The sequence below is a fragment of the Rhinoraja longicauda genome, chromosome 11 (genome assembly GCF_053455715.1).
Source record: "Rhinoraja longicauda isolate Sanriku21f chromosome 11, sRhiLon1.1, whole genome shotgun sequence".
Classification (NCBI taxonomy): domain Eukaryota; kingdom Metazoa; phylum Chordata; class Chondrichthyes; order Rajiformes; family Arhynchobatidae; genus Rhinoraja; species Rhinoraja longicauda.
Window position 1 is genome coordinate 50,424,390 of NC_135963.1, and position 27,984 is coordinate 50,452,373.

At 42.4% G+C, this 27,984-nt stretch overlaps 2 protein-coding genes across 3 annotated transcripts; one reads left to right on the forward strand and one right to left on the reverse strand.

Annotated features, from left to right (window-relative positions):
• tceanc2 (transcription elongation factor A (SII) N-terminal and central domain containing 2) lies at window positions 1-19,741 on the forward strand. 2 transcript variants are annotated; one of them, XR_013547803.1, is made up of 5 exons: window positions 1-247; window positions 2,484-2,625; window positions 6,253-6,446; window positions 7,435-10,501; window positions 16,557-19,741. XR_013547803.1 is itself a non-coding variant. In XM_078407671.1 (4 exons), the coding sequence occupies exons 1-4, from the start codon at window positions 158-160 to the stop codon at window positions 7,624-7,626; spliced, it is 618 nt and encodes a 205-aa protein (XP_078263797.1). In that variant the 5' UTR covers window positions 1-157; the 3' UTR covers window positions 7,627-10,534. The 2 variants fall into 2 exon arrangements, 1 of the variants encoding a protein (XP_078263797.1); XM_078407671.1 differs by lacking the exon at window positions 16,557-19,741 and having other exon boundaries at window positions 7,435-10,534.
• Window positions 16,130-27,974, reverse strand: cdcp2 (CUB domain containing protein 2). Its single transcript, XM_078407670.1, has 6 exons — window positions 27,797-27,974; window positions 26,743-27,090; window positions 24,953-25,294; window positions 22,628-22,981; window positions 20,153-20,331; window positions 16,130-16,871 (listed from the first exon to the last, which is right to left on the reverse strand). Exons 1-6 carry the CDS (start codon window positions 27,972-27,974, stop codon window positions 16,551-16,553), a joined length of 1,722 nt encoding a protein of 573 aa, XP_078263796.1. The 3' UTR covers window positions 16,130-16,550.
• Between the last annotated feature and the right edge of the window lie 10 nt (window positions 27,975-27,984).

A 27,984-nucleotide genomic window follows, 5' to 3' on the forward strand; every position in this document is an offset into this window, starting at 1 on the left:
GTTCCCAGCGGTTCCCAGCGGCGAGGGTCGCCAGGAAAGGCAGCGTCTGCCGGGGGGGCGGGTTCATTCCCTTTCATTCGTTTACAGAGAGAGAGAGAGAGAGAGATCATTCATTGTCGAGTGCCGTGCCGTGCCCGTGGGTCGGCGTTTTCCTCCCATGGACCGGTTCGTAGTGCGGGGCTGCGAGGCGGGCCCAGCACAGCCACAGAGCAAGGTTTACCGCCAGGTCACCCTGGAGTCGTTGAAGGTAAAGAAAGTCATCGGTGGTCGTTCCCCGAGCCGAGGTCATTTAAAGCTGTGACCGAGGAATATTTGGGAGAATCCTCTGTTTACCATTTGGAGTTCTGTCCTGACAATATTCCCCAGTAAATCTTAGCTCGTTTCCAACCACATCCTATCTTTGTCCCTCCCCCCCGCGCCGACATCTGATTGAAGAAGGGTCTCGACCCGAAACGTCACCCATTCCTTCCTCATGAGATGCTGCCTGACCCGCTGAGTTACTCCAGCATTTTGTGATACCTTCGATTTGTACCACCGTCTGCAGTTATTTTCCTACACAACTTGGCTCATTTATCTGTCACTGAGGACATTTAGGACCAGCACCTCATATTTCGCTTGGGCAGCTTACACCCCAGCGGATTTGATTTCTCTCACTTCAAGTAACCCTTGCTTTCCCTCTATCTCTCCATCCGCCCCCCTTCCCAGTTCTCCGACCAGTCTGACTGGTTACGTTGATTACCCTGATTACATTGTAGTGTAAGAAAATAATTGCAGATGCTGGTACAAATCGATGGTATTTATTCACAAAATGCTGGAGTAACTCAGCAGGTCAGGCAGCATCTCAGGAGAGAAGGAATGGGCGACGTTTCGGGTCGAGACCCTTCTTCAGACTGATTACATTGTATCTCTGCTTTGTCGTCAGCAATGAGCTATTCTACATTTTCCTTGACCTGTATCCCCTTTGATGTCTGTTTTTTACACCTTACGCTTCCTTATATTTGTGTCTCCCTGACTCTCAGTCTGAAGAAGGGTCTCGACCTGAAAAGCCACCCATTCCTTCTCTCCAGAGATGCTACCTGGCCCGCTGGGTTACTGCAGCATTTTTTTTGTGTCTATCTTCGGTGTAAACCAGCATCTGCGGTTCCTTCCTAACATTTAGCAGATTTCTCTGTTTACTATCTAGCGTTCTGTCCTGCCTATATTCCCTAGTAAATCTTTACTAACTTATAACGGCATCATTTGGAATATTGCATGTAATTCTGGTTGTCCCTTACAGGAAAGTTGTGGAGATTGTGCAGAGGAAAGATATGGGTTAGAACGCTGCCTGTGTTAGAGGGTTTCAGCTACAGGGAGAGGTTGGATAGACTTGGATTGGTTTCTCTGGATCGTCAGAGATTGCAGGAAGGCTTTATAGAAGTATATAAAATTATGAGAGGCATAGATAGGGTAGATAATCCCAACTATTTTCCCAGGATGGACATGTCCCAACACGAGAGGGCAGAGCTATAAAGTGAGAGTGGGAAAATTTAATGGAGATGTGTGGACTAGTTTTTTTACACAGAGTGGTGGTAGAGGCAGATACATAGTGGCCTTTGTAAGAGTTTTACATAAGTGTATGGAAGTGCAGAGAATAGAGGGTTATGGATAATGTACAGGCAGATGAGCTCTGTTTAATTTGGCATAACAGGGAATGAAATGTTCAGTGCAAACGTCATGGGGCAAAGTGCCCATTCCTGTTCTGTACTGTTCTATGACATTGAAAGAAGTATTTAGTCCCATGGGAGAAGAAAGTCCTGTTTCTCTGCTGCATTGTTCAATGGGTCTATGTTGACATTCAGCGCAGCAATTTCATCCGTTCAATTCCCCCTCAATTCCCTAAGGCCCGTCAACGTATTCCATTTCACATAATTCCTTTTGTTTCGTTTGCCACTTGTCTATGCTAAAAGAAATATTTGCACTAGCTGGTTAATCTGTCAGCAAGTTTTGGGGATTTGGGAGGGAACCAGAGTAGACGAATTTGCAAACTCAACACAGCGCCAAAGGGCAGGATAAAACCTGGGTCACTGGAGATCTGCGATGTTAAATACTCCCTCTTGACTCTTATTCAAAATATTAAATATACTAATTTTTGGAGCCTTCACAAGTATTGTGGGCTAAAGGGCGGAACAGTGGCGCAGCGATACTGTTGCTGCCTTACAGCACCAGGGATCCAGCTTCCATTCTGACCATCGATGCTGCCTGTGCAGAGTTTGTACATACTCCATGTGACTGCTGGGTGCTCTGGTTGCCTCCACATTCCAAAGACATGCAGGTATGTAGGCTAATTGGCTTCTGTAAATTGTTCCTGGTGTGTCGGATAGAACTGGTGCATGGAAATTGTTGATCGGCATGGGCCAAAGGGCGTGTTTTCATGCTGTATCTCTAAACTAAACTAAAAAGTACAGGTTGATGAACACTAACCTTTATTTTAATTCTTAAAACAGAGGGTCGTGGTGATTGAAGACATTAAGAGATTTAAATCAATGTTGGAACTCCCGAATCAATCAAAGGAAAACCTAATTGAAGCATTACTGGAATTAAAGAAGAAAATCCCCTCTCAGGAAGTACTGCGCTCAACAAAAATAGGTAAAGATTATAATTGTGTTCAAGGTTGCCCTGAAGCATATCTAGGAGATAGAAACCCAGTTGAGAAAATGGGTTGCATTCACACGTGGTTTCATGGCACATTGCACAAATAATTTTATATTTTCCTCCTTTAACTCCTATTTCAGAGTTCCATCCATGATCAGTACTGCAGTGAGTAACTTCCAGACTGAAAATAACATTGTTTTAATTTTGCTTTAGCAGATCCCATTTTATTACATCCATTGTGATAACATCAAATGAAAAGACAGATTTCTGTTAAGTGGAAGTTATGAAATTGGGCTAAAGTGCACAGCTGAAATCTTTATCAAATACGGGCTGAGAGGTGAAAATGAATGTCTGCCATAACCTTCCGGAGCTCCCAGTTCAAACCATTTTCATTCTTCCCATTCCCACACCGACTGTCTATCCTTGGCGAGAGTGATGCTGGAAGAACAGTACTTCGTATTCTGCCTGAATAATCTAGAACCTGGCGCTTGAACATTGAATTCTCCAATTTCAGGCAACCTACTTCCCATCTGTCACTTTCTCTCTCCTTTTGATTTATCCATGTCAGCCCTTCATCACATGTCTTTCTAACCCCAACCCCCACCATCCAGTTTCTTCTCTCTTTCCCCCACTTAGTCCATCTGTCCAACGCGCACACTCCTGTCGCTTTGTCTGCTCCCTGCTTCCAAGGTGGAGTATGGAGGAGGCGGTGGAGGGAGGGGAGAGGGCGAGGGACAGAGTGACGGGAGACGGATGAGGAGGCGGCATTGGACTGGACAAAGAAACAGGAGGAGGAGGAGGGGGGGAGGTGAAGCCGAATGGACAAAGTGATGCCCAACAGAAAAAAGGGCAGCTGGTGAGAGGGGAGGGAGCCCCTCAGCGGCCTGCCGGTTGCAGCAGCCTGAAGAAAGTGCTATCCCAGGGACTACAACGTGAGCCCCAACAACAACAACAACACCGTCAACCGAGCTGTGCAGTGAGTGAAGAAGGGCTTGCCGATGCACTTTGGGAGCCCAAGGTGATGTTGGAATCTGAGGCTGGGTAGGCGATGCGAGCCAGGGTGACGTTGGCAGGTCCGCCCGCTGTAACTGAAATAGAAACATAGAAAATGGGTGCAGGAGGAGGCCATTTGGCCCTTCGAGCCAGCACCGCCATTCACTGTGATCATGGCTGATCATCCACAATCAGTAACCTGTGCCTGCCTTCTCCCCATATCCCTTGATTCCACTAGCCCCTAGAGCTCTATCTAACTCTCTTTTAAATTCATCCAGTGATTTGGCCTCCACTGTCTACTGTGGCAGAGAATTCCACAAATTCACAACTCTCTGAGTGAAAATGTTTCTTCTCACCTCAGTTTTAAATGGTCTCCCCTTTATTCTGAGAATGTGTGTCCCCTGGTTCTGGACTCCCCAACATTGGTAACATTTTTCCTGCATCTAGCTTGTCCAGTCCTTTTATAATTTTATACGTCTATAAGATCCCCTCTCATTCTTCTAAACTCCAGTGAATACAAGCCCAGTCTTTCCAATCTTTCCTTGTATGACAGTCCCTCCATCCCAGTGATTAACCTTGTGAACCTACGCTGCACTGCCTCAATAGCAAGGATGTCCTTCCTCAAATTAGGAGACCAAAACTGCACGCAATACTCCAGATGTGGCCTCACCAAGGCCCCATACAACTGCAGAAGGACTTCTTTGCTCCTATACTCAAATCCTCTCGTTATGCCATTAGCTTTCTTCACTGCCTGCTGTACCAGCACACTTACTTTCAGTAACTGGTGTAGAAGGACACCAAGGTCTCGTTGCACTTCCCCTTTACCTAATCTGACACCATTGAGATAATAATCTGCCTCCTTGTTTTTGCTGCCAAAGTGGATAACCTCACATTTATCTACATGATACTGCATCTGCCATGCATCTGCCCACTCACTCAACCTGTCCAAGTCACCCTGCAACCTCTTAACATCCTCTTCGCTGTTCACACTGCCACCCAGTTTTGTATCATCCGCAAACTTGCTAGTGTTACTTTTAAATCCATCATCCAAATCATTAATGTGTATTGTAAATAGTTGCAGCCCCAGCACCGAGCCTTGCGGCACTCCACTCTCCACTGCCTGCCACTCTGAAAAGGACCCGTTTATTCCTACTCTTTGCTTCCTGTCTGCCAACCAATTCTCTATCCAAGGTATTTATTCACAAAATGCTCGAGTAACTCAGCGGGTCAGGCAGCATCTCAGGAGAGAAGGAATGGGCGACGTTTCGGGTCGAGACCCTTCTTCGTTTCGGGTCGAGACCCATGTCAATACCCTACCCCCAATACCATGACAATACCCCCAGATCTGTTATAGAGGGGTCCATTAAAATGAGGGTTTACTGTATTTCTGTACAGTATTTGGTATATTCCAGATGGCAGAATGAAGAACTGGACTCGCACGTTAGTTGCCGGTGTCACGGGCCTATCTTTATTACCCAGCATTCCCTGCTTATATTGAGCACCAACTCATTAACATAAAACATGAATATGTATGAATACGTTACACTGCTCTCCTTTTTTAAAGTATTAAATCTAAGTACTCGGTTACAATTTTGTTGTTGTGATACTTGATTTAAACCAGTATTGTTTATCCTGTATTTATGAAATTTTAAATGATAAACATAATATATTTATTTTGCATACCTACACATTTTCGTTTTACTTGTGCAGTGAGTTATCTTACTTACAAATCTAACTTTACTGGTTGATGGATCCTGCCTGATCGTGTAACAGGTGTAACAGGTTTAGTTGTTGACTCAACTTCAGGCTTGTTTGGCTCTGTTTTAGTAGACTGACTTTGACCACAGGAATCTGTTTCTTTGCACGAACTGAATTTTGTGTTTCAACCACAGTGGTCTTTTCCAACTCACTTTCTGATAAATACTCAGGGATTAGAATTAGTTCCTGTAAATCTGTGAAGCGGAGGAGGATTGAATTATGCGATATTTGTGCAGGTCATCCTGAGATCACAGCTGGGTTATGCTCCTTTGAACCATTTGTAACCTGAACAGTTCACAAGTCAGAAATGTTGCCGCAAGCCAAGTTACCAGACGGCAGAAGGAGTCTTTAGCAAATCATTCTGCAGGTGTCCTGAATGCTTGACCGTATGTACAGGCTCTACACAAGTTGGCCTTCATAAGTTTGGGAGCACTCGTAATGGATGTTTAAATAATGAATAGAACTGCCTGTAACAGAAATTACTCCTGATTCCACCTTTTAAAAATAATTCTATTTTATAAGTGAATTAAATTCCACTAAATCTAAATTTAATTCAGATTAAAATTTGGAATTTAAACTAAATTCTAGATTAAATTCTAAATTTTAGAATTCTGAATTCTAGAAATTTTAAATTAAAAATTGAAACCTTGACCACTGCTTTTGTAGTTTTACTTTTGGTCTCTTAGCTTGTAGACAAAATAGAACCATGCTTCTGTCTTAGAAGAACGCTTAGATCATAAGGCTAAATAAGGCCCTATGACTGAGATTGCCTGCCACAAGCAGAAGATCATATTCTTTGCAGTATGAGACTGTGCTGGTCACCCTCATTTGTTGCATCCTACTTTCACATGTCTGCCCCCTTATTTCTAGGTCATGCTGTAAATAAGATGCGGAAAAACTCAGACCCTGAAGTGGCCGAGCTTGCTAAAGTTATTTTCACAACCTGGAGAGACTTTATAAAAGAAAATAAAAACAAGCCATCCATAGAAGTGCGATGTGATTCTAAGACTGCAGAATTCAGGAATAATGCTCGAAAAATGTTCGCCAAAGTCTTGGAACTGGAGGTAATTTTTTTTAAAATGTTGATAAAGCTTTTGACTTCAGAAGCATGGTGGCACAGCAGTAGAGTTGCTGCCTTCCAGCGATGCAGCACCGGAGACTCGGGTTCGATCCCGACTACGGAAGCTCTCTGTACGGCGTTTGTACGTTCTCCCCATGACCTACATAGGTTTTCTCCGCGATCTTTGGTTTCCTCTCCCACTCCAAAGACATGCAGGTTTGTCGGTAAATTGGCTTGGTACGTGTAAATTGTCCCTCGTGTGTGTAGGATAGTGTTAATGTGCAGGGATCGCAGGTCAGTGTGGACTCGGTGAGCTGAAGGACCTGTTTCCATACTGTATCTCTAAACTAAACTAAAGTTTCCTTCAGGAATGTTGCCCTTATTCTGGGCAAGAGACCTGATAAATTCCTTTCACAATTTTGTACACCTCCATAAGATCATCCTCCTGTGATCCAAGGAATAGAGTCCAAGCCTGCTCAAACTCTCCCTCTCACTCAAGTCCTGGTAACATCCTCGTGAATCTTCTCTGCACCCTTTCCAGCTTGACATCTTTCGTATAACGTGCCCAAAACTGAATACAATACTCTAAATGTGGCCTCACCAATGTCTTGTATCACTGCAACATGACCTCTCAGCTTCTATACTCTGATGATGGCCAAAGTCTTTTTGACCACCCTATCTACCAGTGGTGCCACTTTGCAGGAGAGTACTTATTAACTTTTCAAGCCAAATCTGGCACTCCATTATGGTTGTGGAAGCTACACTCATCGTGGTTAGCTCCACCTCTTGGTTTGGTGGTGTCTGTTGCTGCAGCAGGATTTTCCATAATTTAATGTTGTAATGCTTACATGTGACAATTGTGATCTTGCTAACTTGCACAATGCTATCAGGAGATGGTTCTCTCTGGAACCACTGGCTGGAGAAGGCATAATTTAGGTTCATTGGTTTGTGTAAATCATAATAATATGCTGGATTTATACTTTTTTTTGTAGCTTGAACATCCTCTGATTGAAAACTTAGAACAAGAGGTTTTTCATCAGTGTTCTCGTTTGATAAATATTCCCTATCGAAGGACAATACGAACATTAATTTTTACTTTTAAACAAAAGCCAGAAGTCCGAGAGCATTTTAAAACCTACAAGTTGCCAGTGAAGCAGCTTGTTGAAAATCACAAGAAACGTTGACAATTTGAAAAAAAGTTTTACATGCATTGTGAACTTCCAGAAATGTTTTCTTAAACTGTAAGCTAACTTTTTTAAGTACTGGCAAATAACCAAATGTGTGCACCCTGTCATTAAATACCTACATTTGTACCGAGCTGCCAGATCATTCTGTAAATCCAATTTGATCAAGAGTGTTTAATCGTCATATTATGTAAGCAATATTGTATTGATTTTACGGTTTTGTAATATAGTAACATTTTGTGATAGTAACATTACTTGTTCCATCTATACAATGTATTCCAATTTGTTCAACTGCTAGCAATGTATCCAAGTATCTTAATTAATCTATTTGGGAATTGGAAAAAGTAGGATACAAGGGGTAGGACAGTTTTCCACGGAGGGAAGGAGATGAAAGTTTGACCTTGTGAAAGTTTGTAAAATCATGAGGGACATAGATGTGAGCAATCATAGCCTTTTCTCTAGGGTAGGGCAGTCTAAAACTAGAGGGCAGTGATGAACAGTGCAAGGGGAAAGATTTAAAGGGAACTTAAGGGGCAAGCTTTTCACACAGAGTATGCAGAATACGCCGTCAGAAGAAACTGTCAGGCTGACACAATTATAATGTTTGTAAAACATTTGGACAGACAGCAGACTAAAGTGGGTACTTGGACTTCAATATTATATCTCATCGAGGGAAATTATTCAAGAATGGGTTAAAAGCCTTCTGGAAGAAATGCAACATCCTCACTGACCCTTTGGAATCCCCAATCTACTATCACTAAAACTGGAGGAGGAACATTCAAAATAGTATTGACAAGTTTGTTAACACTGGAGCACACTAAAGCCCTGCGTGAAAGACAGACCTCACAAACCTCCCAGCCTTCTGCTGAAGAGCGCAGTTCCCTCCGTGTCACTTTACTTGAATTAATTAAATTTCAAACGTTGATAGGACCACTCAAAAATGATGGTGAAGTTTGTTTCTGATGGACCAACTTATTATACTGCAAAGCACTGACTCAACAAAAGGCTGTGTATGGAGTAACAAGATAAAGATTCTTTTCTGCATGCTGTAAATAATTGATTTTGGAGGTAACTTAAAGACTAGACTGTTTTCAACATAGTGTATTTCCTACCTCCACAATATATTGATTACTTTTCACTTTCTATGCCTGAATTTGATACATCCTCAATTTAGGAAGCTGTTTAGTTTACACTAGACCAAGTGGACTCGTTGGGCCCAAACCTCCTGCATTGGTGCAGCACCCTCTCCTCCCCCACTCCACCTCCCCTCTCTCCCCCCCCCCGCCTCCCTCCCATCCCCGCCTCCCTCCCATCCCCGCCTCCCTCCTGTCCCCTACCCTCCCCCCTCTTCCTTCCCTCCCCCTTCCACCTCACCCCCACCCCATCCCCCTCAACCCCACGTATCCTCCCCTCCCTCTCCGCCTTCCCTCCACCCCCCTCCATCCCACCCACCCTCCACCCTGTAGGGCGACATGGTGGCGCAGCGGTAGAGTTGCTGCCTTACAGCGAATGCAGCGCCGGAGACTCGGGTTCGATCCTGACTACGGGCGCCGTCTGTACGGAGTTTGTACGTTCTCCCCGCGACCTGCGTGGGTTTTCTCCAAGATCTTCGGTTTCCTCCCACACTCCAAAGACGTACAGGTATGTAGGTTAATTGGCTGGGCAAATGTAAAAATTGTCCCTAGTGTATGTAGGACAGTGTTAATGTGCAGGGATCGCTGGGCGGCTCGGACCCGATGGGCCGAAGGGCCTGTTTCCGCGCTTTATCTCTAAATCTAAAAAAAATCCCTCCCAAGGAGGTAGATTTAAACTTTAAAATGTGAATAACTTTTAAAATATAACACCGATTTCAATAAAACTACTTGCATTACCATTAAAGCAACGACGATTAGTAAGGTGGGCCTAAAATTGTTGCGCTATCGTGTACCGTTTTGCCTGTAGTTCGGTCACAAACAAACGAGAGTTTTAGTATATAGATATGAACATAGCTGGAGTTACCGATGATGTCCTTGTCTGGAGAGGGGAAGATTCAGTATTGATATGATTACTGCTAATAAATTGTGCCTTATATTCAACATTGGTTTGTTCTCCTAATGGCACAGGCTTAAAGTGCTCAATGGTTTGTTACTATATCCCATTATTTCATTTTTGTTATCGTCATTAAAGGGAACTGACAAAGTCAATATAGAAAAAGCCAAGTTATTTAAGGGAATCCAGAACTAGGGTCCATATGCTGAAATTCCAGTCTTTCAGGAGTGAAGATAGTAAACACTTCTTTAATGTGGTAGTTTGGAACTGTGTAAGTGGCAGTTGATGCTGGGTAAATTAGCATTTATAGATATTTGTTAATCAAAGATATGGAAATGGGGGTGGAGGTCATGGGAAGGAGAGTGCGGGTTTGAGGTGCTTACTGACTGCATCCAAATGTCATAGACAGTTTTCGGTTAAGGGGAATTGAATCCTCCAGGGAAATGGCATTTGTTGTCAACTTGCTCACACCCACGTTCTCCTCAAGGGGTCACTGAAAAACAAGGTTGACACAGGATGAACAGTCATTACGATAATGTGCCAGAAAGCTTTCCACGCCCATGTGATGATACCCCAATAAAGTTCAGTGGCTTCATGAAAGGAGGTCAAATTGATTTGCTGTTATGGAAAGATATGTGAGTTTATCTGCATTGGTTTTAATATCAAACCTTGGCTTTTGCTAAGTTAACATAACCTGACTTATCATGATTGAAGTATAAACCACAGGTTAATGGAACAAAAAGCAGAATGCTGAAAGAATCCGGTGGGTCTTGCAGCATCTGTGGATGCAAATGATACAAGGCATTGTTTTGGATCAAGACCCTGCATCTGGACTGAGAGAGAAGAGGTAAGATTGCCAGTATACAGAAGAATGAGGGCAGGGATGGGTGGGATAGAGGCTGATAAGTAATAGATGAAAATAGATGGGAGAGTGGATGATCTCCATGTCTTCAGAGATCTCCAGTCTCTTTGGTCTTCACACCATAATACAGTGGATAATTAGTGGAAAGAAACATTTAAAGTTTATCAAACAGTTATGTTTGTCTTGATGTGTCAGAAGGTTGGCATGATGATTTAGTAATGAATATATTGAGTATAATTAAAACACCGTGACCATTTGGTTTTCATTGTTGCTTTTTATTTCTCTAATGTTAACTGCATCTTACTCTGTAAAAAGATTGCTAAATAAGCTTTATCACATTTGAGTACATCAACTTTGTTGAGGTCAGCTAGTTCAAAGCAAGCAAACTTGATTTGGCTAACACATCAGATAGAACATTCTCGCTAACTCACCAGGAGACACGTAGATTTTGGACCCTCACTCCACAGTGATATTTTGTTTGATGCAGCCTGCATCTGTATGCACAGTCACGGTTTAACAGTAAGAAATAGATACAAAAGTTAATGCATAAACATAATTCCACATGAGTATTTAGCAGCACACAATCCCACGCTCACCATCAGTCACGTGAGCCCTGGAAAAAATGCCGAAAAAGAAGGCAATCAAAGAAAAGGAAGATGTGGGAAATATCTCTGTCTCTATATAAAATTGAGTAACCAAGTGATCACAAAATATAAATAATTCATTGAAAGCACATACAGGGCATTCATTCATCAAGTAAGTTTACAAATTGTTCCAAAGAAATGTTCAATAATTTCGTACAGTTTTTAAATCATTCCACACCAGACACATTTCTAAAAAGAGCAGAACTAGAACATGAGGTCTTATTAAAATCTCTTTTAAACCAAGAATAATCCCCATGGCATTTCTGGGATTGTTAAAAATCTTCTATATTGATCAAATAGGGATCCAAAATGCATGAAAATTCCAAATTGTAATTGATTTTATTAGCCAAGTATGAAACCAAAACATGTATGTAAATCATGCGAGGAACTTGATTTGCCATACAGTCATACCAAAACACGCAACCACATAAACATTTAACATAAACATCCATCACAGCGGCTTCTCCACATTCCCCAATGTGATGGAAGGCAATAAAGTCTTATCTTCTTTCCTCCTTTTTCTCCTGTGGTCGGGAGAGTCGAACCATCTGCAGTCGGGGCGATTGAAGCTCCTGCAGCCGGCGATCGAAGCTCCCGCGTCGGGGCGATCGAAGCCCCCGTGAGCAGGGCGGTCAAAGCTCCAGCGGCTTGGAGCTCCCGAAGCCGGTCCCTAACCAGGGACCGCGAGCTCCACGATGTTAAATTCCGCAGGCTCCCGCAGTTGGAGCTTCCGAGGTCAATCCCTGGCAAAGGGACCGCCAGCTCCACGATGTTAGGCCGCAGTGCAGATGGAGATACGATAAGGGAAAAGTCGCATCTCCGTCGAGGAAAGAGATAAAAAAAGTTTCCCCCACCCCCCACCTAATACAAAACTAAAGATACACTAAAACAACATTTAACTACAGACTAAAAAACAACAACGAGAGAAAGGGACGAGATAGACTGTTGACGAGGCAGCCATGGTACTGCGCTACCCGGTGAATGAGGTCTAGCCTGAATCTTGTACAAAGATAAGATGGTTTACTTTATATTTAATAATTCTATTTGTGGAAGCTAATAATCTATTTGATTAGGCCATGATCTCTTAATATTGATCATTATCTTTTAGGTGCTTCTGAACTGTTATAATTGTAAATCAGCAGAATATACTGTGTAATTACACTTGGTACTTTATCCTATCCATGTACATTGCATTGTGATTACTTATGTTTAAACTTTAATCAGAGTTAAGCTTAATCAACAAACAGTTTTAAATTAATTTACATAAAATTTGTCTATTGTGCAATCCAATTACCCACAAAAAATGGTAATATTAATTTCAAAGAGCTTTGCAATCATTTTGAAATTAGCAGAAAGTAAGTACCAAGTCTGATCCCAAAGTAACTTCCAAGTAGGTACCTATGACGATCTAATTCTCAAAAGATGCACTGGAAGGTAATTCAATCAATTTATTTCTCATGCTAAAAGTCGAGAGCAATGACTGGTTGTATCACAGCCTGGTTCGGCAACTTGAACGCCCAATAACAAAGAAGATTGCAAAACGTGGTGAGCACTGCCCAGTCCGTCACAAGTGCTGACCTCCCCACCATCAAAGGGCTGTACAAGAGAGCATAGCCATCAGTTCCTTTGGAATTCTTCCTGTTGCCTCCAACCTCGGTCTAAGCGGCACAGTGGCCCAGCGGTAGAGCTAATGCTTTACAGCTCTTGCAGCGCTGGAGACCCGGGTTCAATCCTGACCACGGGTGCTGTCTGCATGGAGTTTGTATGTTCTCCCTGTGACCTGCGTGGGTTTTCTCTGAGATCTTCGGTTTCCTCCTACACTCCAAATACATACAGGTATGTAGGTAAATTGGCTTGGTAAATGTAAAAATTATCCCTAATGTGTATAGAATAGTGTTAATGTCCGGGGATCGCTGGTCGGTGCTGGTGGGCCGAAGGGCCTGTTTCCGCACTGTATCTCTAAACTAAACTTCAGATTGCCCTATTTGCTTTCTTCTCAAATTTCACAAACATGGTTGCTCATGCAAACTGCCTGTTTCGGTCATTTCTTGCTTTAGAACTAATTTTTTCCTGGACCAACTTGATTTTTGAATCCCCCTTTCTAGTCCCTTCCTATTTACTTCCAATGGATATTGACAGTGCCCTCTCTTATATTAAAAATTAGCAAATCGCTGCTAAAGCTTTAATTGGAACAATGGATGTTCATTTCATTTTGCTTGCACTGGTTGTGGATGAATCCCTGGAATGGCATTCACAAACCGACAGTAGAACTAGCAAGACACAAAATGCTGGAGTAACTCAGTGGGTCAGGCAGCATCTCGGGAGAGAAGGAATGGGTGACGTTTTGGGTCGAGACCCTTCTTCAGACTGATGTCAGGGGAGGGGTGGGACAAAGATAGAATGTAGTCAAAGACTGGAAGACTAGTGGGAGAACTGGGAAGGAGGAGGGGATAGAGAGGGAAAGCAGGGACTATCTGAAGTAGAACTAAGTAGAACTAGCAACATGTTTAAATCCTATGCTAGCAATAAGGCAATTTAAGTTCAAGCCTCTTATTTCAGTTATGTATTAGCAAATAATGGTCTCCCCATTTTTGAAAACACCTTACTATACAAGTAGTTTTCCTTTAACCTCTCTTTCCAGAGTCCCAAGCACCCTTTTTAGGTGAAACAGTAACTTACTTGCACTACAATTTACTGCACTGTGTATACCATATCTTCTCAAGATGCATTCTTCATTTCATTACGAGTTGCACTTTCATCCCCTTCTCCTTAAGAATAGCGGAGTGAGGGGGTATGGGGAGAAGGCAGGAACGGGGTACTGATTGAGAGTGATCAGCCATGATCGCATTGAATGGCGGTGCTGGCTCGAAGGGCTGAATGGCCTACTCCTGCATCTATTGTCTATTGTCCATGTATATTTTTTTTAAAATTTTTTATCCTTCAATCTCCCTTGCCTTTAATCCTTCTTTGCATCGCAGCCTTTCTCCCTTTTTTTCCATGCCTATATCTCTATTTTCTTCCCAGGTCACCTCTAGAAACATCTGTTTCTCACTCGGTAATTGCTGCCTGATATGAAGAGTATTCCAGCATTTTCTGCTTTTATTTCAGATCTCATTAATAGGATCATTAATAGAATCCTGTTTTACTTGACGGTGTATGTGTTTTCTGAATTCAACAAATCCCCAAATTTTATAAAAAGCAATGTTCTTCTCAGGAATGAGACTGAAGCAGAGATTAATCTTTAAAGAGGACCACAAGGATTGCAATTACACTTCTGGTAAAGATGATAAATCTTGCTCCTTTTTAACACCACAGTTATATTGAGAAGTTGCCAGATAAGGTGACAACATTTAAAACTAAAATACTTGGTGCTGTGAAACCAGAGAGTCTGTGGCCCCCATGTCAGGATCAACATTTCCATGCTTCCACCCTAACTAGGGTTGCCAACTGTCCCGTATTAGCCGGGACATCCCGTATATTGGGCTAAATTGGTTTGTCCCATACAGGACCGCCCTTGTCGCATATTAGGCCCGGGGGGCACTGTAGGCCCGGACACTGTAGGTCCTGACAGTGTAGGCCCGGACAATGTAGGTCTGGAGACTGTAGGCCCGAACAGTGTAGGTCCAGAGGCCCGTAAGGCACCTAATGGAGGTTGCGTAGCAACCCATCTCCCGGCCCGGGTGGCCGTCATTGGTGGAGCGGGAGCACGTGGTCACTGGCTGGGTGAGGTCACGTGGGGTGCGGGGCGGTGACGTCACCTTGTCCCTTATTTGGGAGTGAGATAGTTGGCACCCCTAACCCTAACATATCTGATTCGGGTGACAACTGAATGCTTTTGACTAAATGGATATCAGATCTAGAAGCAAAGACTATTGGCCAACCTTTCCCCAATGGAATAAATATAAAAGGTGGTGTAATCGTGCAAAGCATCTGTGCAGTCTCAAGATGGAGTGTATTGTCCCAGCCAGCACTGCAGCACTCAGAAAGTACAAACTGGAGGGTCCGTCCACTGCAGTGGTATGTGGGGCGGCAGAGTGGCACAGTGGTGGAGTTGCTGCCGTACAGCACCAGAGACCCGGGTTCGATCCTGTCAAAGGGGTGCTGTCCATATGGAGTTTGTACATTCTCCCTGTGACTGTGGGTTTCCTCTGTGTGCTCTGGATTCCTCCCACATTCAAAAGACTTACAGGTTTGTAGGTTAATTATCTGTAAATTGTAATTTGTCCCCACTATGTTGGATAGTGCTGGTGTACTGTTCATTGGTCAGCGCAGACTCGGTGGGCCGAAGGGCCTTTTTCCATATTGTATCTAAAGTCTAAAGGATGGACCTTAGAGATAGGAAAGGTACAAGCACTCTAATGTGATTGTACTCCAGGTCCTCCAATAGAAAGTGGCACCAGGGAGGCAACTCATCCTGGAGACCCGTTTGCTGCCACAGAATCTGCTGCCTGTCCCTCTAACTATCGAGCCTCCTCTCACTATCTCTCTGCCTGACCTCACCCTACCCTGCTGTCCCTCCGATCCACGCCCAGTGCCACAGACCTGACTGCTGCTGCTCTCTCCTCAATGGTCATCCCCCTCAACAGTATCCGAAAGGGTAGATCTGTTTTACAGGGCAATAGTCACAGGTGGATTCTTGCATTCTTTCCTTTCTCACTTTCCTGGTGGTCACCCATCTATTCTCTGTCTGCACCTTTGGTGTGGCCACCTCTCGGTACTTCATTCTCCCAGATGAGCCTGAGGTTGTCCAGCCGCAGTTCCAGTTTCCTAACATGGTCTTTAAGGAGCTGCACCTGGAGACGCCGCCTGCAGATGTGGTCCTCAGGGACACTGGCCGTCTTCCTGATTTCCCACAGACCGAGCACTCCACTGCACCAGCTGACAGCCCACCCACACCAGGACAAAGCTGCACCAGCTGACATCCCACCCACCTTAGGCTTTTGATTGGCAAAAGAACTGTGGGGAGACTAATAGTGTTTTTTGGTTTTCAAAATCTGCAGTTAAGATTTGAAATACACTGCCTGAAGCAGTTTTCAAAAGGGAATTGGATAGGTAATCGAAGAGGCAGACATTTCAAGGAATATGAGGAAAGAGAAAGAATGACAATGAGGCTGAGAAGGACAACTGGAATGTTCTATGAAAAGGTTTACACAGGCCAAATGGACCAATTTGTCTGTTCTAAGAAACAATCCAATAATTTTATGAAAATGTGGAACAGGGAAGAACTTCATGGAAAGTGGAAATTACTGACGTTAAGTCTTTTTTGGGGGGGGGGGGGAAGATGAAATTACACTTTATTTTGAATGATTGTTCTGTTGTGGCTTGTTCACACTTAAATGCTAAGTTTCTGTGTTTCTAATGCAATATCAAATTGTCAGTGTATTATGTCTCTACAGCAGAACGAGTCCAATGATAGCAATCAACATGAGAAGTCCAGCTAAAACACAAATCCCAATGAAGACAATGTCGCTGGTGTCTTGCATCTTCGAAACATCTGATCCATCTACCATCTTTGACTCCTCAGGATTTGAATCCTCCAAACTGACAGCTAGCTGTTGGAGTCGGTACAGTTCTGTGTCTGTAATGATGTTGTACGAAGCTGCTTTGGTCTTGATATTACACTGCACCTCATATTCTTGGGTGTCACCACGTGCTCCATCAGGAAAATGTATATACAAAATGTTCACAAAAATGGTGATGTTCTTAATTCTCTGCAAAGTGAAAACTGAAATAAGGACCAAGATTTCAATTGCTTTTGACGCATACAGTGGACTGACAATAATGTGAACACTGGGATTTGGAACAGGAGTCAACCACTCAAGCCTGCTCCATCATGTAATATGAGCATGGCCGATCTGATTGTAATCCCAATTTCACATTCCCATCTGCTTGTAATCCCCTTTCCCCACTTGCTTATCAAGAAATTCTTCCTGGAAGGGTGGTGGAAGCAGAGCCTGCCTATTTTTAAGGTAGAGGTAGTGCTCGCAACTACCTGAGAGATAAAAATTTGCTAACCTACATCTTAATGGGCAGTCCCTTATTTCTAAACAGTAGCCTCTTGTCCAGATTTTCCTACAAGAAGGAAATGGTGGCACAGTGGGGCAGCGGTAGAGTTGCTGCCTTACAGCGCCAGAGACCCGGGTTCCATCCTGCCTACGGGTGCTGTCTGTGCAGTGTTTGTATGTTCTCCCCGTGACCGCGTAGTTTTCCCTGGGTGCTCTGGTTTCCTCCCACACTCCAAAGACAGACTGGTCTGTAGGTTAATTGACCGATAAAAAGATTGTAAATTGTCCCTAGTGTGTAGGATAGAGCTAGTATATGGGGATCGCTGGTCGGCGTGGACTCGGTGGGCCGAAGGGCCTGTTTCCACGTTGTATTTCTAAACTAAACTAAAAAGATTTAACATCGCCTCCCTGAATCACGTGAAGATCCCTCTGGTCACAGGTCTCCATTCAGAAATACAACACCCCACAACTACCCTTTGTTTCCTTCCTTCAAGTCAATTTTGAACTCAATTGACTAGCTCGTCTTGGATTCCATGAGATCTAACCTTCCAGACAAACCTGCTATGCACAATTTTGTGGATAGGCTTGTCCGTCTAAACAATGTCCACTGCCCTGCCCTCATCAATCATCTTGATGACCTCTTCCAAAGGCTATCAAATTTGTGAGACACAATTTTGCAGGGCCAAAGCCACAATGACTGTCCTTAATCAACTCCTTAATTTGCTTTAAAACTGGCAACACCTCCTGTTTGGTAATTTATATATGGTTCAGGATATCACAACTCCTATGCCTCTATTTGCTTTGCTTCTATCATCTCCTCAGAAAAAAAAAGCTGATGAAAAGTATTCTTTTAATATCCCCCCCCCCCCCCCCCCATCTCTTATCGTTCTAAACAAAGAGGGGCATGCTGTTCTTTAAGGGGACCTATTCTTTCCCTAGCCAACCTTTTACTCTTAATATATTTGTCGAATCTCTTCAGATTTTTTTTTACCTTGCCTGCCAGCTCCATTTCATGTCCTTTTTTTGCCCTCCTGATTGCTTTGTTAAATGTGCTCCGGCACTTCTTGAACAGATTCGATTGATCCCGACTACCTAAGTCTCACGTACGGCTTCTTTTTCCTCAACATCTCTCGTCAACTAGGGTTGCCGGCCTTGCCCTTCACCCTAACAGGAATGTGATGCTCGCTCACTTTTGAAAGCCTTCCACTTGCTAACCAGCCTCTTCCCTGCAGACGGACTGACCCAATCGATTTCTGAAAGTTCCTGCCTTATACCTCCAACATCTGCCCAATTTAGGACCTTAATTTGTGGTCCAATTGCATAATTCTCCATAACTACTTTAAAACTAATAGAATGATGGTCACTGGTCCCATGGAGCTGCCCCACTGACACTTCAGTGATTTACGCCACAACACAGGAGCTCCAGTGTTGTGCCCTCTCTAGTCCGGCAGTCTCTCCTGCCTCAACTCTCTCGTGATAAAGTTAAAAGGATTGGAGCCAAATGTATCAAATGGCAATTGTCCAAAACAAAAACTCATCATGCAAGGACATTGAGGAGGTCAAGCAGTATCGGCAGAGAGAGAAATGTTTTAGGTGAACGATCCTTCATCAGAACAAATCAGAAGATGTAATATATTGTGATATTTCCCCAGTTCCAATGAGAGAACATTATCCTGCAATAATCATTCTGCTTCCCTCATAACAGGTGCAGCCCAACCTGCTAAGTACATAGCTTCTTTAGTTGTTTCATCCCTTTTAGTTTTCGTAGTCACTGATGTTTGTGGTCTTTTAGGTGTAATTGTTCCATTGAATAATTACACCTTGACAAGTAGCCAGGCCCAGGTAAAATTAATCACAAGATGGATGAAGGAGATGATGGTTGAAAGTTGTTATCGACAAGAAGGCAGATTAGGAAGTCAGAAAAATAGCAAATCGTATTCAATTTGGAAAAGTGTGGAAATGGAATTAGGGAAGACAAACAAGGAGAGGGCATACATGTTTAATGGTGTTACTATGAATGGCAATGTGATAATGTACTCACAGCTACTGAGAGGCAGCGGGACAGGGAAGGTAAAGTAGTCAATAAGGGACACTGGATATTTCCTTTTATCAGTTGAAGCACAGAATGTAAGAGTGTGGAGATCATGTTAAAACTGTACAAGATACGAGTTAGGCACAATTTGCATACTGGGTATGGCTTTTGTCACTAAGCGAGGGATGTGGTCACAATTGAGAAAGCAGGGAAGGTTACCAGTGCTGGAAAAAAATTAATTGCAAGGAAAGAACGTCTTGATTGAGATTATTTTCTTCGGAACAAAGGTGGGAGAGGAAAGATTAAATTGAGGCATATAAAATTATGAGAGACATTGACACAGTGAAAAAGATCTATTTTTCTCAGAATGAAAGTTCAGTAACTCGGGGAAATAGGTACATTAATTGGTAAAAGGATTAGTTCAGAAAAACAATGGGGATCTGGAACACCTCCCTGAAAAGGTGGTGAAGACAGAGACTCTCATCACATTGCCACTGTAACTTTCTTTTTTTTTTCCTAATCAGATGTGCAGCACTTTGGTCAACGTGGGTTGTTTTTAAATGTGCTATACAAATAAAATTGACTTGACTTGACTTGACATTATTTTTTTTTATCTGGATGAGTACTTGAAGAATTTTATCTAATAGCCCAAGTGCTGAAAGTTAAGAAGTGAGATTAATCCATAATGCTGAAGACACAAGAGATTGCAAATGCTGGAATCATGAGCAAGAAAATAAGTACTGGAGATAACTGGCGAAAGGTACCAACCCAAAATGATATCTGCCCATTTCACTCCACAGATGCAGCCTGACCCCCTGAGTTCTTCCAGCACTTTTGCTTTTAATCTATCAACCTGACTTTCTCACTGGCAGGCACATGATGAGCTGAATGGTCGTTTGTGCCATAAAGCTCTATCTGATCCCATGCCCCAGTTTATTTGTGGTCAGTTAATTACCTGGGTCCTTGTTCCGCAGGCATCAAACCGTGAAATTATCTTGAATGTTGAGCCAAACACCTGGGCCATACAGCCGGGTCTTCCGAAATAAATGCTGTTACGACTGAGTGATGGGAGAGCCTGCATAGAAACCAGAATCTGGAAATCTGTTCTAGTGCAGCTGACATTCATGGGAACAACTGGAAAAGAGAAAAACTCAGTTAATACCACGTAGCTATGACTGCATCTTTCACACTGATTAATCCTCAGGATTAATCCCCAGAGTGCTGAAGGTTCAGAGACCTGATGACTCAGTTGTTGAGTCCACTGCCTTGTTTATTATTCTCATTCATTCATTTGGTAAATAGACTTTCCAGTGATCCTATATCAGTGTACTCACAGAAAGCTGGGGTAACTCAGCCGCACAGGCATCCCCTCTGGAGAGAAGGAATGGGTGACGTTTCGGGTCGAGACCCTGCTTCATACCCGAAACGTCACCCATTCCTTCTCTCCGGAGATGCTGCCTGTCCCGCTGAGTTACTCCAGCATTTTGTGTCTACCTTCGATTTAAACCAGCATCTGCAGTTCCTTCTTACACACTATTTCAGTGGGTTGGTTGTTGAGTGTCCTGCTTCATGTGGCACTGTGGCAGTGGATTCTGTTGGCAGATCAGCTGCACAAACCAAGAAGGGTTCATATAAACCCTCTCTGTGACATTGTTTCATCAAACCCTCTGTGACATTTGGCTCAACATTCAAGATAATTTCATGGTTTCATTGGGCCACTACACTCCAAAGACGTACAGGTATGTAGGTTAATTGGCTGGGTAAATGTAAAAATTGTCCCTAGTGGGTGTAGGATAGTGTTAATGTGCGGGGAACGCTGGGCGGCACGGACCTGGAGGGCCGAAAAGGTCTGTTTCCGGCTGTATATATATGATATGATGATATGATACACATGCCTTCAATGTCCTCCATAATGCATCTGAAGGAATAGAATATGCAGTTACGTCTCCCTTTCACGCTCAGTATCTAGTTATCACAGCTGGGGAGTATACACTGGTTAGCACACAACTAAAGCTTTTTACTGTACCTCGGTACACATGACAAAAAACTAAACTCAAACTCAACTAACCATGCAGACAGGATTGTAGATGAAAGGACAGGATCATGTCTTGATATGATGCGCTTACAGCTGAAAAATATTGAACGAATGAGGACAAGTCACATTGAAATTCTTTGCTTGCATATCCAAGGTATGCAAATTGTGTAGGAAGGAACTGCAGATGCTGGTTTAAATCGAAGGTAGACGCAAAATGCTGGAGGAACTCAGCGGGACAGGCAGCATCTCTTGAGAGAAGGAATGGGCGACGTTTTGCTTGGGTAGCTTACACCCCAGCGGCATGAACATTGACTTATCTAACTTCAAATAGCCCTTGCTTTCCTTCTCTCTCTCCATCCCCTCCCCTTCCCAGTTCTCCCACCAGTCTTACTGTCTGCGTCTACATTCTATCTCTGTCCCGCCCGCTCCCCTGACATCAGTCTGAAGAAGGGTCTCGCCCCGAAACGTCGCTCATTCCTTCTCTCCGGAGATGCTGCCTGTCCCGCTGAGTTACTCCAGCATTTTGCATGCAAATAGTCACCCATAAAGAGTGCTGTCAAAGTTACAGAGTACCCGTGCCAGATCCCCATTTGTTCCACTCACCCCCCATAGGTACATGTATGAATAATGATGCTCTAGATAAAGTAATGGAGTAATAGGTAACAGTGATAAGTAAAGCCTGTGCGAGAATCATGATTACAAGGAAAATCAGAGCTGAATTGAAATATTAACTTTCTTCAAAAAAGCTTATAAAATTGAAGCCTCAGAAAATCACATAATGGAATGGAAAATGAAAGAAATGAATGAAAGAATGGAATGGAGAATGAATGAAAGATAACAGAGAGTGACAAGAAGACATGGGAATAATTAAACCTATATAATTTAAGATTGCTGGCCTTCGTCCCCAGAGACTGCACGTGGACTTTGCATCTCAATATCCTCTTTTATCGTTACAGCTTTATTTTTTTGTAAAATCTGAGACATTTTGACCTACCAGAGGCATGCAAATGCTGATGATAATTAGGCAGAAGCATCAACCCAGAAAATTAATTAAATCATAGTGTTTTCTAAATTTTCATATTTTCAATGCCTGCAGTATTTTGTATTAAATAATGGAATTTTACACATCACGTTGGAGGTGCTCAGGAGGGTCACGTAGATTTTCATTGCTGACTCCCGAGAGTGAAAAGTAAAGCCACAAATCGGTAAATGAAAAGTGACAAGCCACCAACTGACCCACATCATCAGAAGATCTAAATATCTGAACTATCTGCCGTATCTGAAATTGCCATTTCAACATCTTGCTTCTTTTCTCTGTCAGGTAGATCTACCAGTCAGAACTCACCCGATACCGCACAACTAATGATCTCCCTGCAGGGTGACGTCTGAACTCACCGCCGCTGTATGAAACATGGAAGCCGCGGGAAGCCGTGTCCCTGTCCGCGGACAACACAAACAGAAATCTGTTCCCGTTCGACAGCAGTGGAGGGGGTGAGCTCCGACCGCACCATTTTCCCAGCAACGTGTCGGTCTCGCTGTCTCCGTCAAATATGGCCAGAAAGTCATAATCACAGGCATCAGTCAGGCTGTCCCTGTCCTCCAGCTCAAAATCAATGAACCGAACTTTGATCCTGTAGCCTTGTGGTTGCTGGACTGTCCAATGACAATTGATATTATTGGGATAAATGCTGGGATATCGAGGGCTGGAGAAATTCCCTTTAATGTCTGTAAACACTTGTTGACATTCACCTGCAGGAAATAAGATAAATATCAATGATAAATCTTTTTTTTAAATCTATAAATAACAAATAAATAATTGTTTTATACAGTGCAGCACTAAATAAAACCAAGTTGTTGCTGTGAAATAACATAATTCTTTTGTACCTGGGAATTAAAAAAATTAGCAGCAACAAGTAATTGGTTTGTGAACATTTGTGCACATTAAGGAAATAGATTGTTGAAAGAAGGGTGTAGGAAGGAACTGCAGACGCTGGCTTAAACCTAAGATAGACACAAAAAGCTGCAGTAACTCAGCGGGTCAGGCAGCATCTCTAGAGAGAAGGAATGGGTGACGTTTCGGGTCGAGACCCTTCTTCAGACGAACGACTTTCCTATTTAAACTCCCAATGTTAATATTAAATTATAATCTCCCCGAAGAAGAGTCCCGACCCAAAATGTCACTTATCCATGTTCTCCAGAGACGCTGCCTGACCCGCTGAGTTACACCAGCACTTTGTGTCTTTTTTTGTAAACCAACATCTGCATTTCCTTGTTTCTACAACAACTGTTTCCATGGCTGCGTCTTTTAGAACTCAGGGATTCAAGTTGATGGGTCCTGGGATTATATTTTCTTCAGGTACCATTAATTTCTCCAATACTAGTTTTTTTCATCTCCTATTTCTTTCATCTCCTATTCTCTATTCATCTGTTCTTTTCCAATACCTTCAGAAGTTTTTTTTATGTCTCCCCTTTTATGAAAACAAATGGAGGATTTCTCTGCCATTTCCTTATTCTTCAATATAAGTTCCCCTGTCTCTGTCTGCAAGGGATCCACATTAACTTTTGCGAATCTTTCCTTTTTTTACATATCTATCAAACTCTCATGGTCCGTTTGCATGCTTTCCACAAGATTTCTCTTCTATTGTACAATTCCCTTCCTTATCAATGTCTTGCTGCTCTGCTGAATTGTGGAATTGTCCTCGTCCTCAGGCTTTTGGTAACATTAAAACCATAAGACGTGGAGCAGAATTAGGCCATTCGGCTCATTATGTTTGCTCCGCCATTCAATCATGGCTGATCTATATTTCCTCTGAACTCCAATCTCCTGCTTTCTCCCATTAACCTTTGACACCCTTACTAATCAAGAACCTACCAATCTCAGCGCTAAAAATACTCAATGACTTGGCCTGCAGAGCCGTCAGTGGCGCTGAATTCCACAGATTCACCACCCACTGGCTAAAGAAATTCTTCGTCATCACCGTCGAAAAGATACATCAAGGCTTCAATGAAATCGTCCCTCATTCTTCTAGACTCCAATGAATTACAGGTCCCGAGGCATCAATCGCTCCTCATATGTTAACCCAATCATCCCCTGGATCGTTCTTGTAAATCTCCTCTGGACCCTCCCCAATGCCAGCACATCCTTCCTCAGATGCAGGTGCTCCTCAACTTACGATGGGGTTACGTTCCGAGAAACCCATCGTAAATCGAAAATATCATACGTCGAAATGCATTGAATACACGTGGTCACGTGGCCGGAAGCGAGCTGCGGCTCGCCACAGGTCGCTGCCGTTTACACCATCGCAAAGTCAAAATATGGTAAGTGGAAGCATCGTTAGTCGGGAAGCATCTGTATGGGGCTGATTTGGTTTGCTCCAATTATATATTTAAATTCCTGATGGTTACCATATTATTCATATGTGTCACTCAGTATTGAGAAATATAATTATGCTAAAAATGTGGTTTGTTGTGCTTTTTGAGTAGATTATGCAATTAAATTGGTCATTATGCCACGATTCTAAAGCACAGTAAACATCAATGGAATTCAAGAAGGAAAGAGCGAAACAAAAAAAACACAACCTTTCTCAAATACCTTCAACAGACAGCTCTTTGAAACTGAAACAAGTTTTATGATGAACATGAAAACAAAGATAAAGGCTGCCTGTGATCAAAATAGTTTGAGACTTTCTTAAATACTACTTTCACATTACTGTGTCATACCTGAAAAATAAAATGCTTTAAAGCCCCTTGCACCAATGTTGAAGTCTGATTTAAAAACAACAAGGAGTTCACTGGCACTGGAGATGATATCTGGAGGTCTTGTCCCACCACAGTAATGTCCCCAGTGTCGGGCATTCAAGCTGGAACCATCAAACATGGCCACATAGTCAAAGCCACAGTCCTCGTTACTTTCCAGATGAAAATCATAGAAAATCAGATTGATCACTGATTGATTGGAGACACGAATAAACCATCGGCATTCAGCATTATTGGGGTAATTGTCTGGGTATTCAGGGCTAGACAGCATTCCAGACAGACCTGTTAGCACTCCTCCACATACATCTGTAAGTAGCATAATTGAAACATCAATGTTAATCTGAAGATTTAAAAAATTCATTCAATATTTCAATAGACAATAGGTGCAAGAGTAGGCCATTCAGCCCTTTAAGCCAGCACCGCCATTCAATGTGATCATGGCTGATCGTTCACAATCAGTATCCTGTTCCTGCCCTCTCCCCATACTCCCTGACCCCGCTATCATTAAGAGCTCTATCTAACTCTCTCTTGAAAACATCCAGAGAATTGGCCTCCATTGCCTTCTGAGGCAGTGCTTGCCTTTTAAAGCATTCACACCAGTCAGACACTGCCTGACCCACTGAGTTCCTCCTGCACTTTGTTATATACTCAATTATTGGGGCTTGTTGGATATAAATAACATTCAGATTACTTCCAAAGCATTTTCTTTATCTGTACATTGTAGATGTACATGTAACACGTGTACAACGGTACATGTGACAATAATAAACTAAACTAAACTAAATATATATAAATGTGTGGGTGTATGTGTATGTATGTATGTATGTATGTATGTGTGTGTGTATATATATAAATATATTCCTAAGATAAAAGATGATTCCTAAGATAAAAGAACATCGGTTTTCTTGTCCCCACTCTGCACACTGCTAAGTAATGTTGTACCAAGAATCCAGTGGCAGAGTTAATTCTGCAAACTAGATCTTTCTACATATCACCAAATACTGGGTTTTGGCAGAGGCATGTCACAATTTAATTTATTTTTGCGCCCTTCACATCAAAACCTTTTTTCTCCATAAAGTTCTTGGAATTATGAGCTAATAGCAACAAGAACAACAATGGATGGGTGACTTTGATGAGCAACCAATGAAATTTATGAACTGACATAAACAAGGGAAGAATTAAGATGGAGAGCATATTAAATTATATATAAAATAAGACATGTGAAATGACACATACGAGAGGGAACAAAAGAAATGGAGGAAATGAGATGGAATCGAAATATAAGAAAAAGCGAATGTGAATATTTAAAAATATAACAATAATAATCCATAATCTAAAGGAATGTAACTTGACAAATTTGAGTCTGAATTCAAACCGTCCACAATGAACATGTTGTTAAAAATGTATATTGCCTTTTAATTCCTAGACTTAACATCAAATGACAATTGTGCAATCCAGCAATTTCAAGAAAGTTTACAAAGCCAATGGCAAAGTGGTTCATACTGTAGTTCATAAGTAGAGAAATATATCCTCCTTTCCACAAATTGCTGGTGATACACATTAACAACACATGTTGATCAGACGTTAAGAAAATTCTGGGCAACTAATGGTCTAATGTTCACCATCTTACCGCCCAACAAAGCCAGAGTTCAAATTTTGGCATTCTACATCAAATCACAAAATTGTTCACCATTTACATGTTTATTTAACTCTGGAAGCGAAACTTTGCAAGTCAGGTTACAAAATGATCAAACCTTTACTGTAGGAAGCAGAGAATCCATGGCTGGCTACGTGTTTATCTGAGCGGAAAATGATCGACATCACATGCCAGGAAGAGGAGAAATGAGGGGGGGAGTCTTGTCCACAAAACTTGCCCAAGAGATTTCCCTCATCCTCAGACACTCCATTATAGATTTTGAGGTAATCATAATCACAGTGCGTGTGAAATTCGAGGTCAAAATGCTGGAAGGTGAGCAAGATAGAGGAGCCCTCTGTAACAACAATCAGCCATGTACATTCAGTCTCATATGGATAATATCCGGGGAAATTGGGGCTGGAGAAATTCCCATTTGTTGCAGACAGGATGCCACCACATTTAACTCCTAGTAGAACACAAAATAAAGAGAAAAATATAATCCTTCAGAAGATTTGTTTCAATGCTAATAAAGCTGTTACTTATAACTTTTGCTAAAAAGGCGAGATGCCTATTCAATAGATCAGTGTAAGAAAATAACTGCAGATGCTGGTACAAATCGAAGGTCTTTATTCACAAAATGCTGGAGTAACTCAGCAGGTCAGGCAGCATCTCAGGAGAGAGGGAATGGGTGACGTTTCGGGTCGAGATCCTTCTTCTGAAGAAGGGTGTCGACCCGAAACGTCACCCATTCCATCTCTCCTGAGATGCTGCCTGACCTGCTGAGTTACTCCAGTGTTCAATAGATCAAGTCGTTTTAGAAACATTTCGGAAGATATGAAGTTCCATTGTTTTGCCTGTGCTGAGTTGGTTTATTGCAAATAAAATACACTGAGCCTCTTACAATCAAATAAGAGAAAGAACTTTCATTGATATAGAATCTGTCATGATTAAGGTCAGATTAATTGACATCGTACCCCGTGAAGTCAATATTCTTTAAAGTTAGTACATTTCTTTGAGTTTTTTCTTTGAGTTCAACAGAAATCAGTTTCTTAATATTCATGTAATGTTCTTATAAGGAAAATACTTTCCTGAAAATATATATAGAGGGAGAGAAAGAGAGAGATGCAATCCATATAAAATACAACTGCTAAACGCAGAGACAGAAGCTTTACCTGGTCTGGCTGTGACTTTGCAGACTGTCCAAAGTAACAACGCTCCAACAGCAGCCTGCCCTGCACTAGTTCGCATTGCTGAATGCCTAAGAAAACTGGACAAGGACACAGAATTATACCATCCTTTACAGCTAACATAAGAAATAACACACAGCAGTTGTAGAATTAATAGTGGCATTAATAATTCA

What these genes read in the sequence shown, in the direction of transcription:
- tceanc2 (XM_078407671.1), top strand. Translation starts at nt 158, where the DNA reads ATGGACCGGTTCGTAGTGCGGGGCTGCGAGGCGGGCCCAGCACAGCCA. An exon ending in ACTGCGCTCAACAAAAATAG is followed by an intron (nt 2,626 to 6,252) that starts GTAAAGATTATA and finishes CCTTATTTCTAG; the next exon opens with GTCATGCTGTAAATAAGATG. An exon ending in CCAAAGTCTTGGAACTGGAG is followed by an intron (nt 6,447 to 7,434) that starts GTAATTTTTTTT and finishes TTTTTTTTGTAG; the next exon opens with CTTGAACATCCTCTGATTGA.
- cdcp2 (XM_078407670.1), bottom strand. Translation starts at nt 27,974, where the DNA reads ATGCCACTATTAATTCTACAACTGCTGTGTGTTATTTCTTATGTTAGC. An exon ending in TAAAGCATTTTATTTTTCAG is followed by an intron (nt 22,982 to 24,952) that starts GTATGACACAGT and finishes TATTTCCTGCAG; the next exon opens with GTGAATGTCAACAAGTGTTT. An exon ending in CCATGTTTCATACAGCGGCG is followed by an intron (nt 20,332 to 22,627) that starts GTGAGTTCAGAC and finishes TCTCTTTTCCAG; the next exon opens with TTGTTCCCATGAATGTCAGC.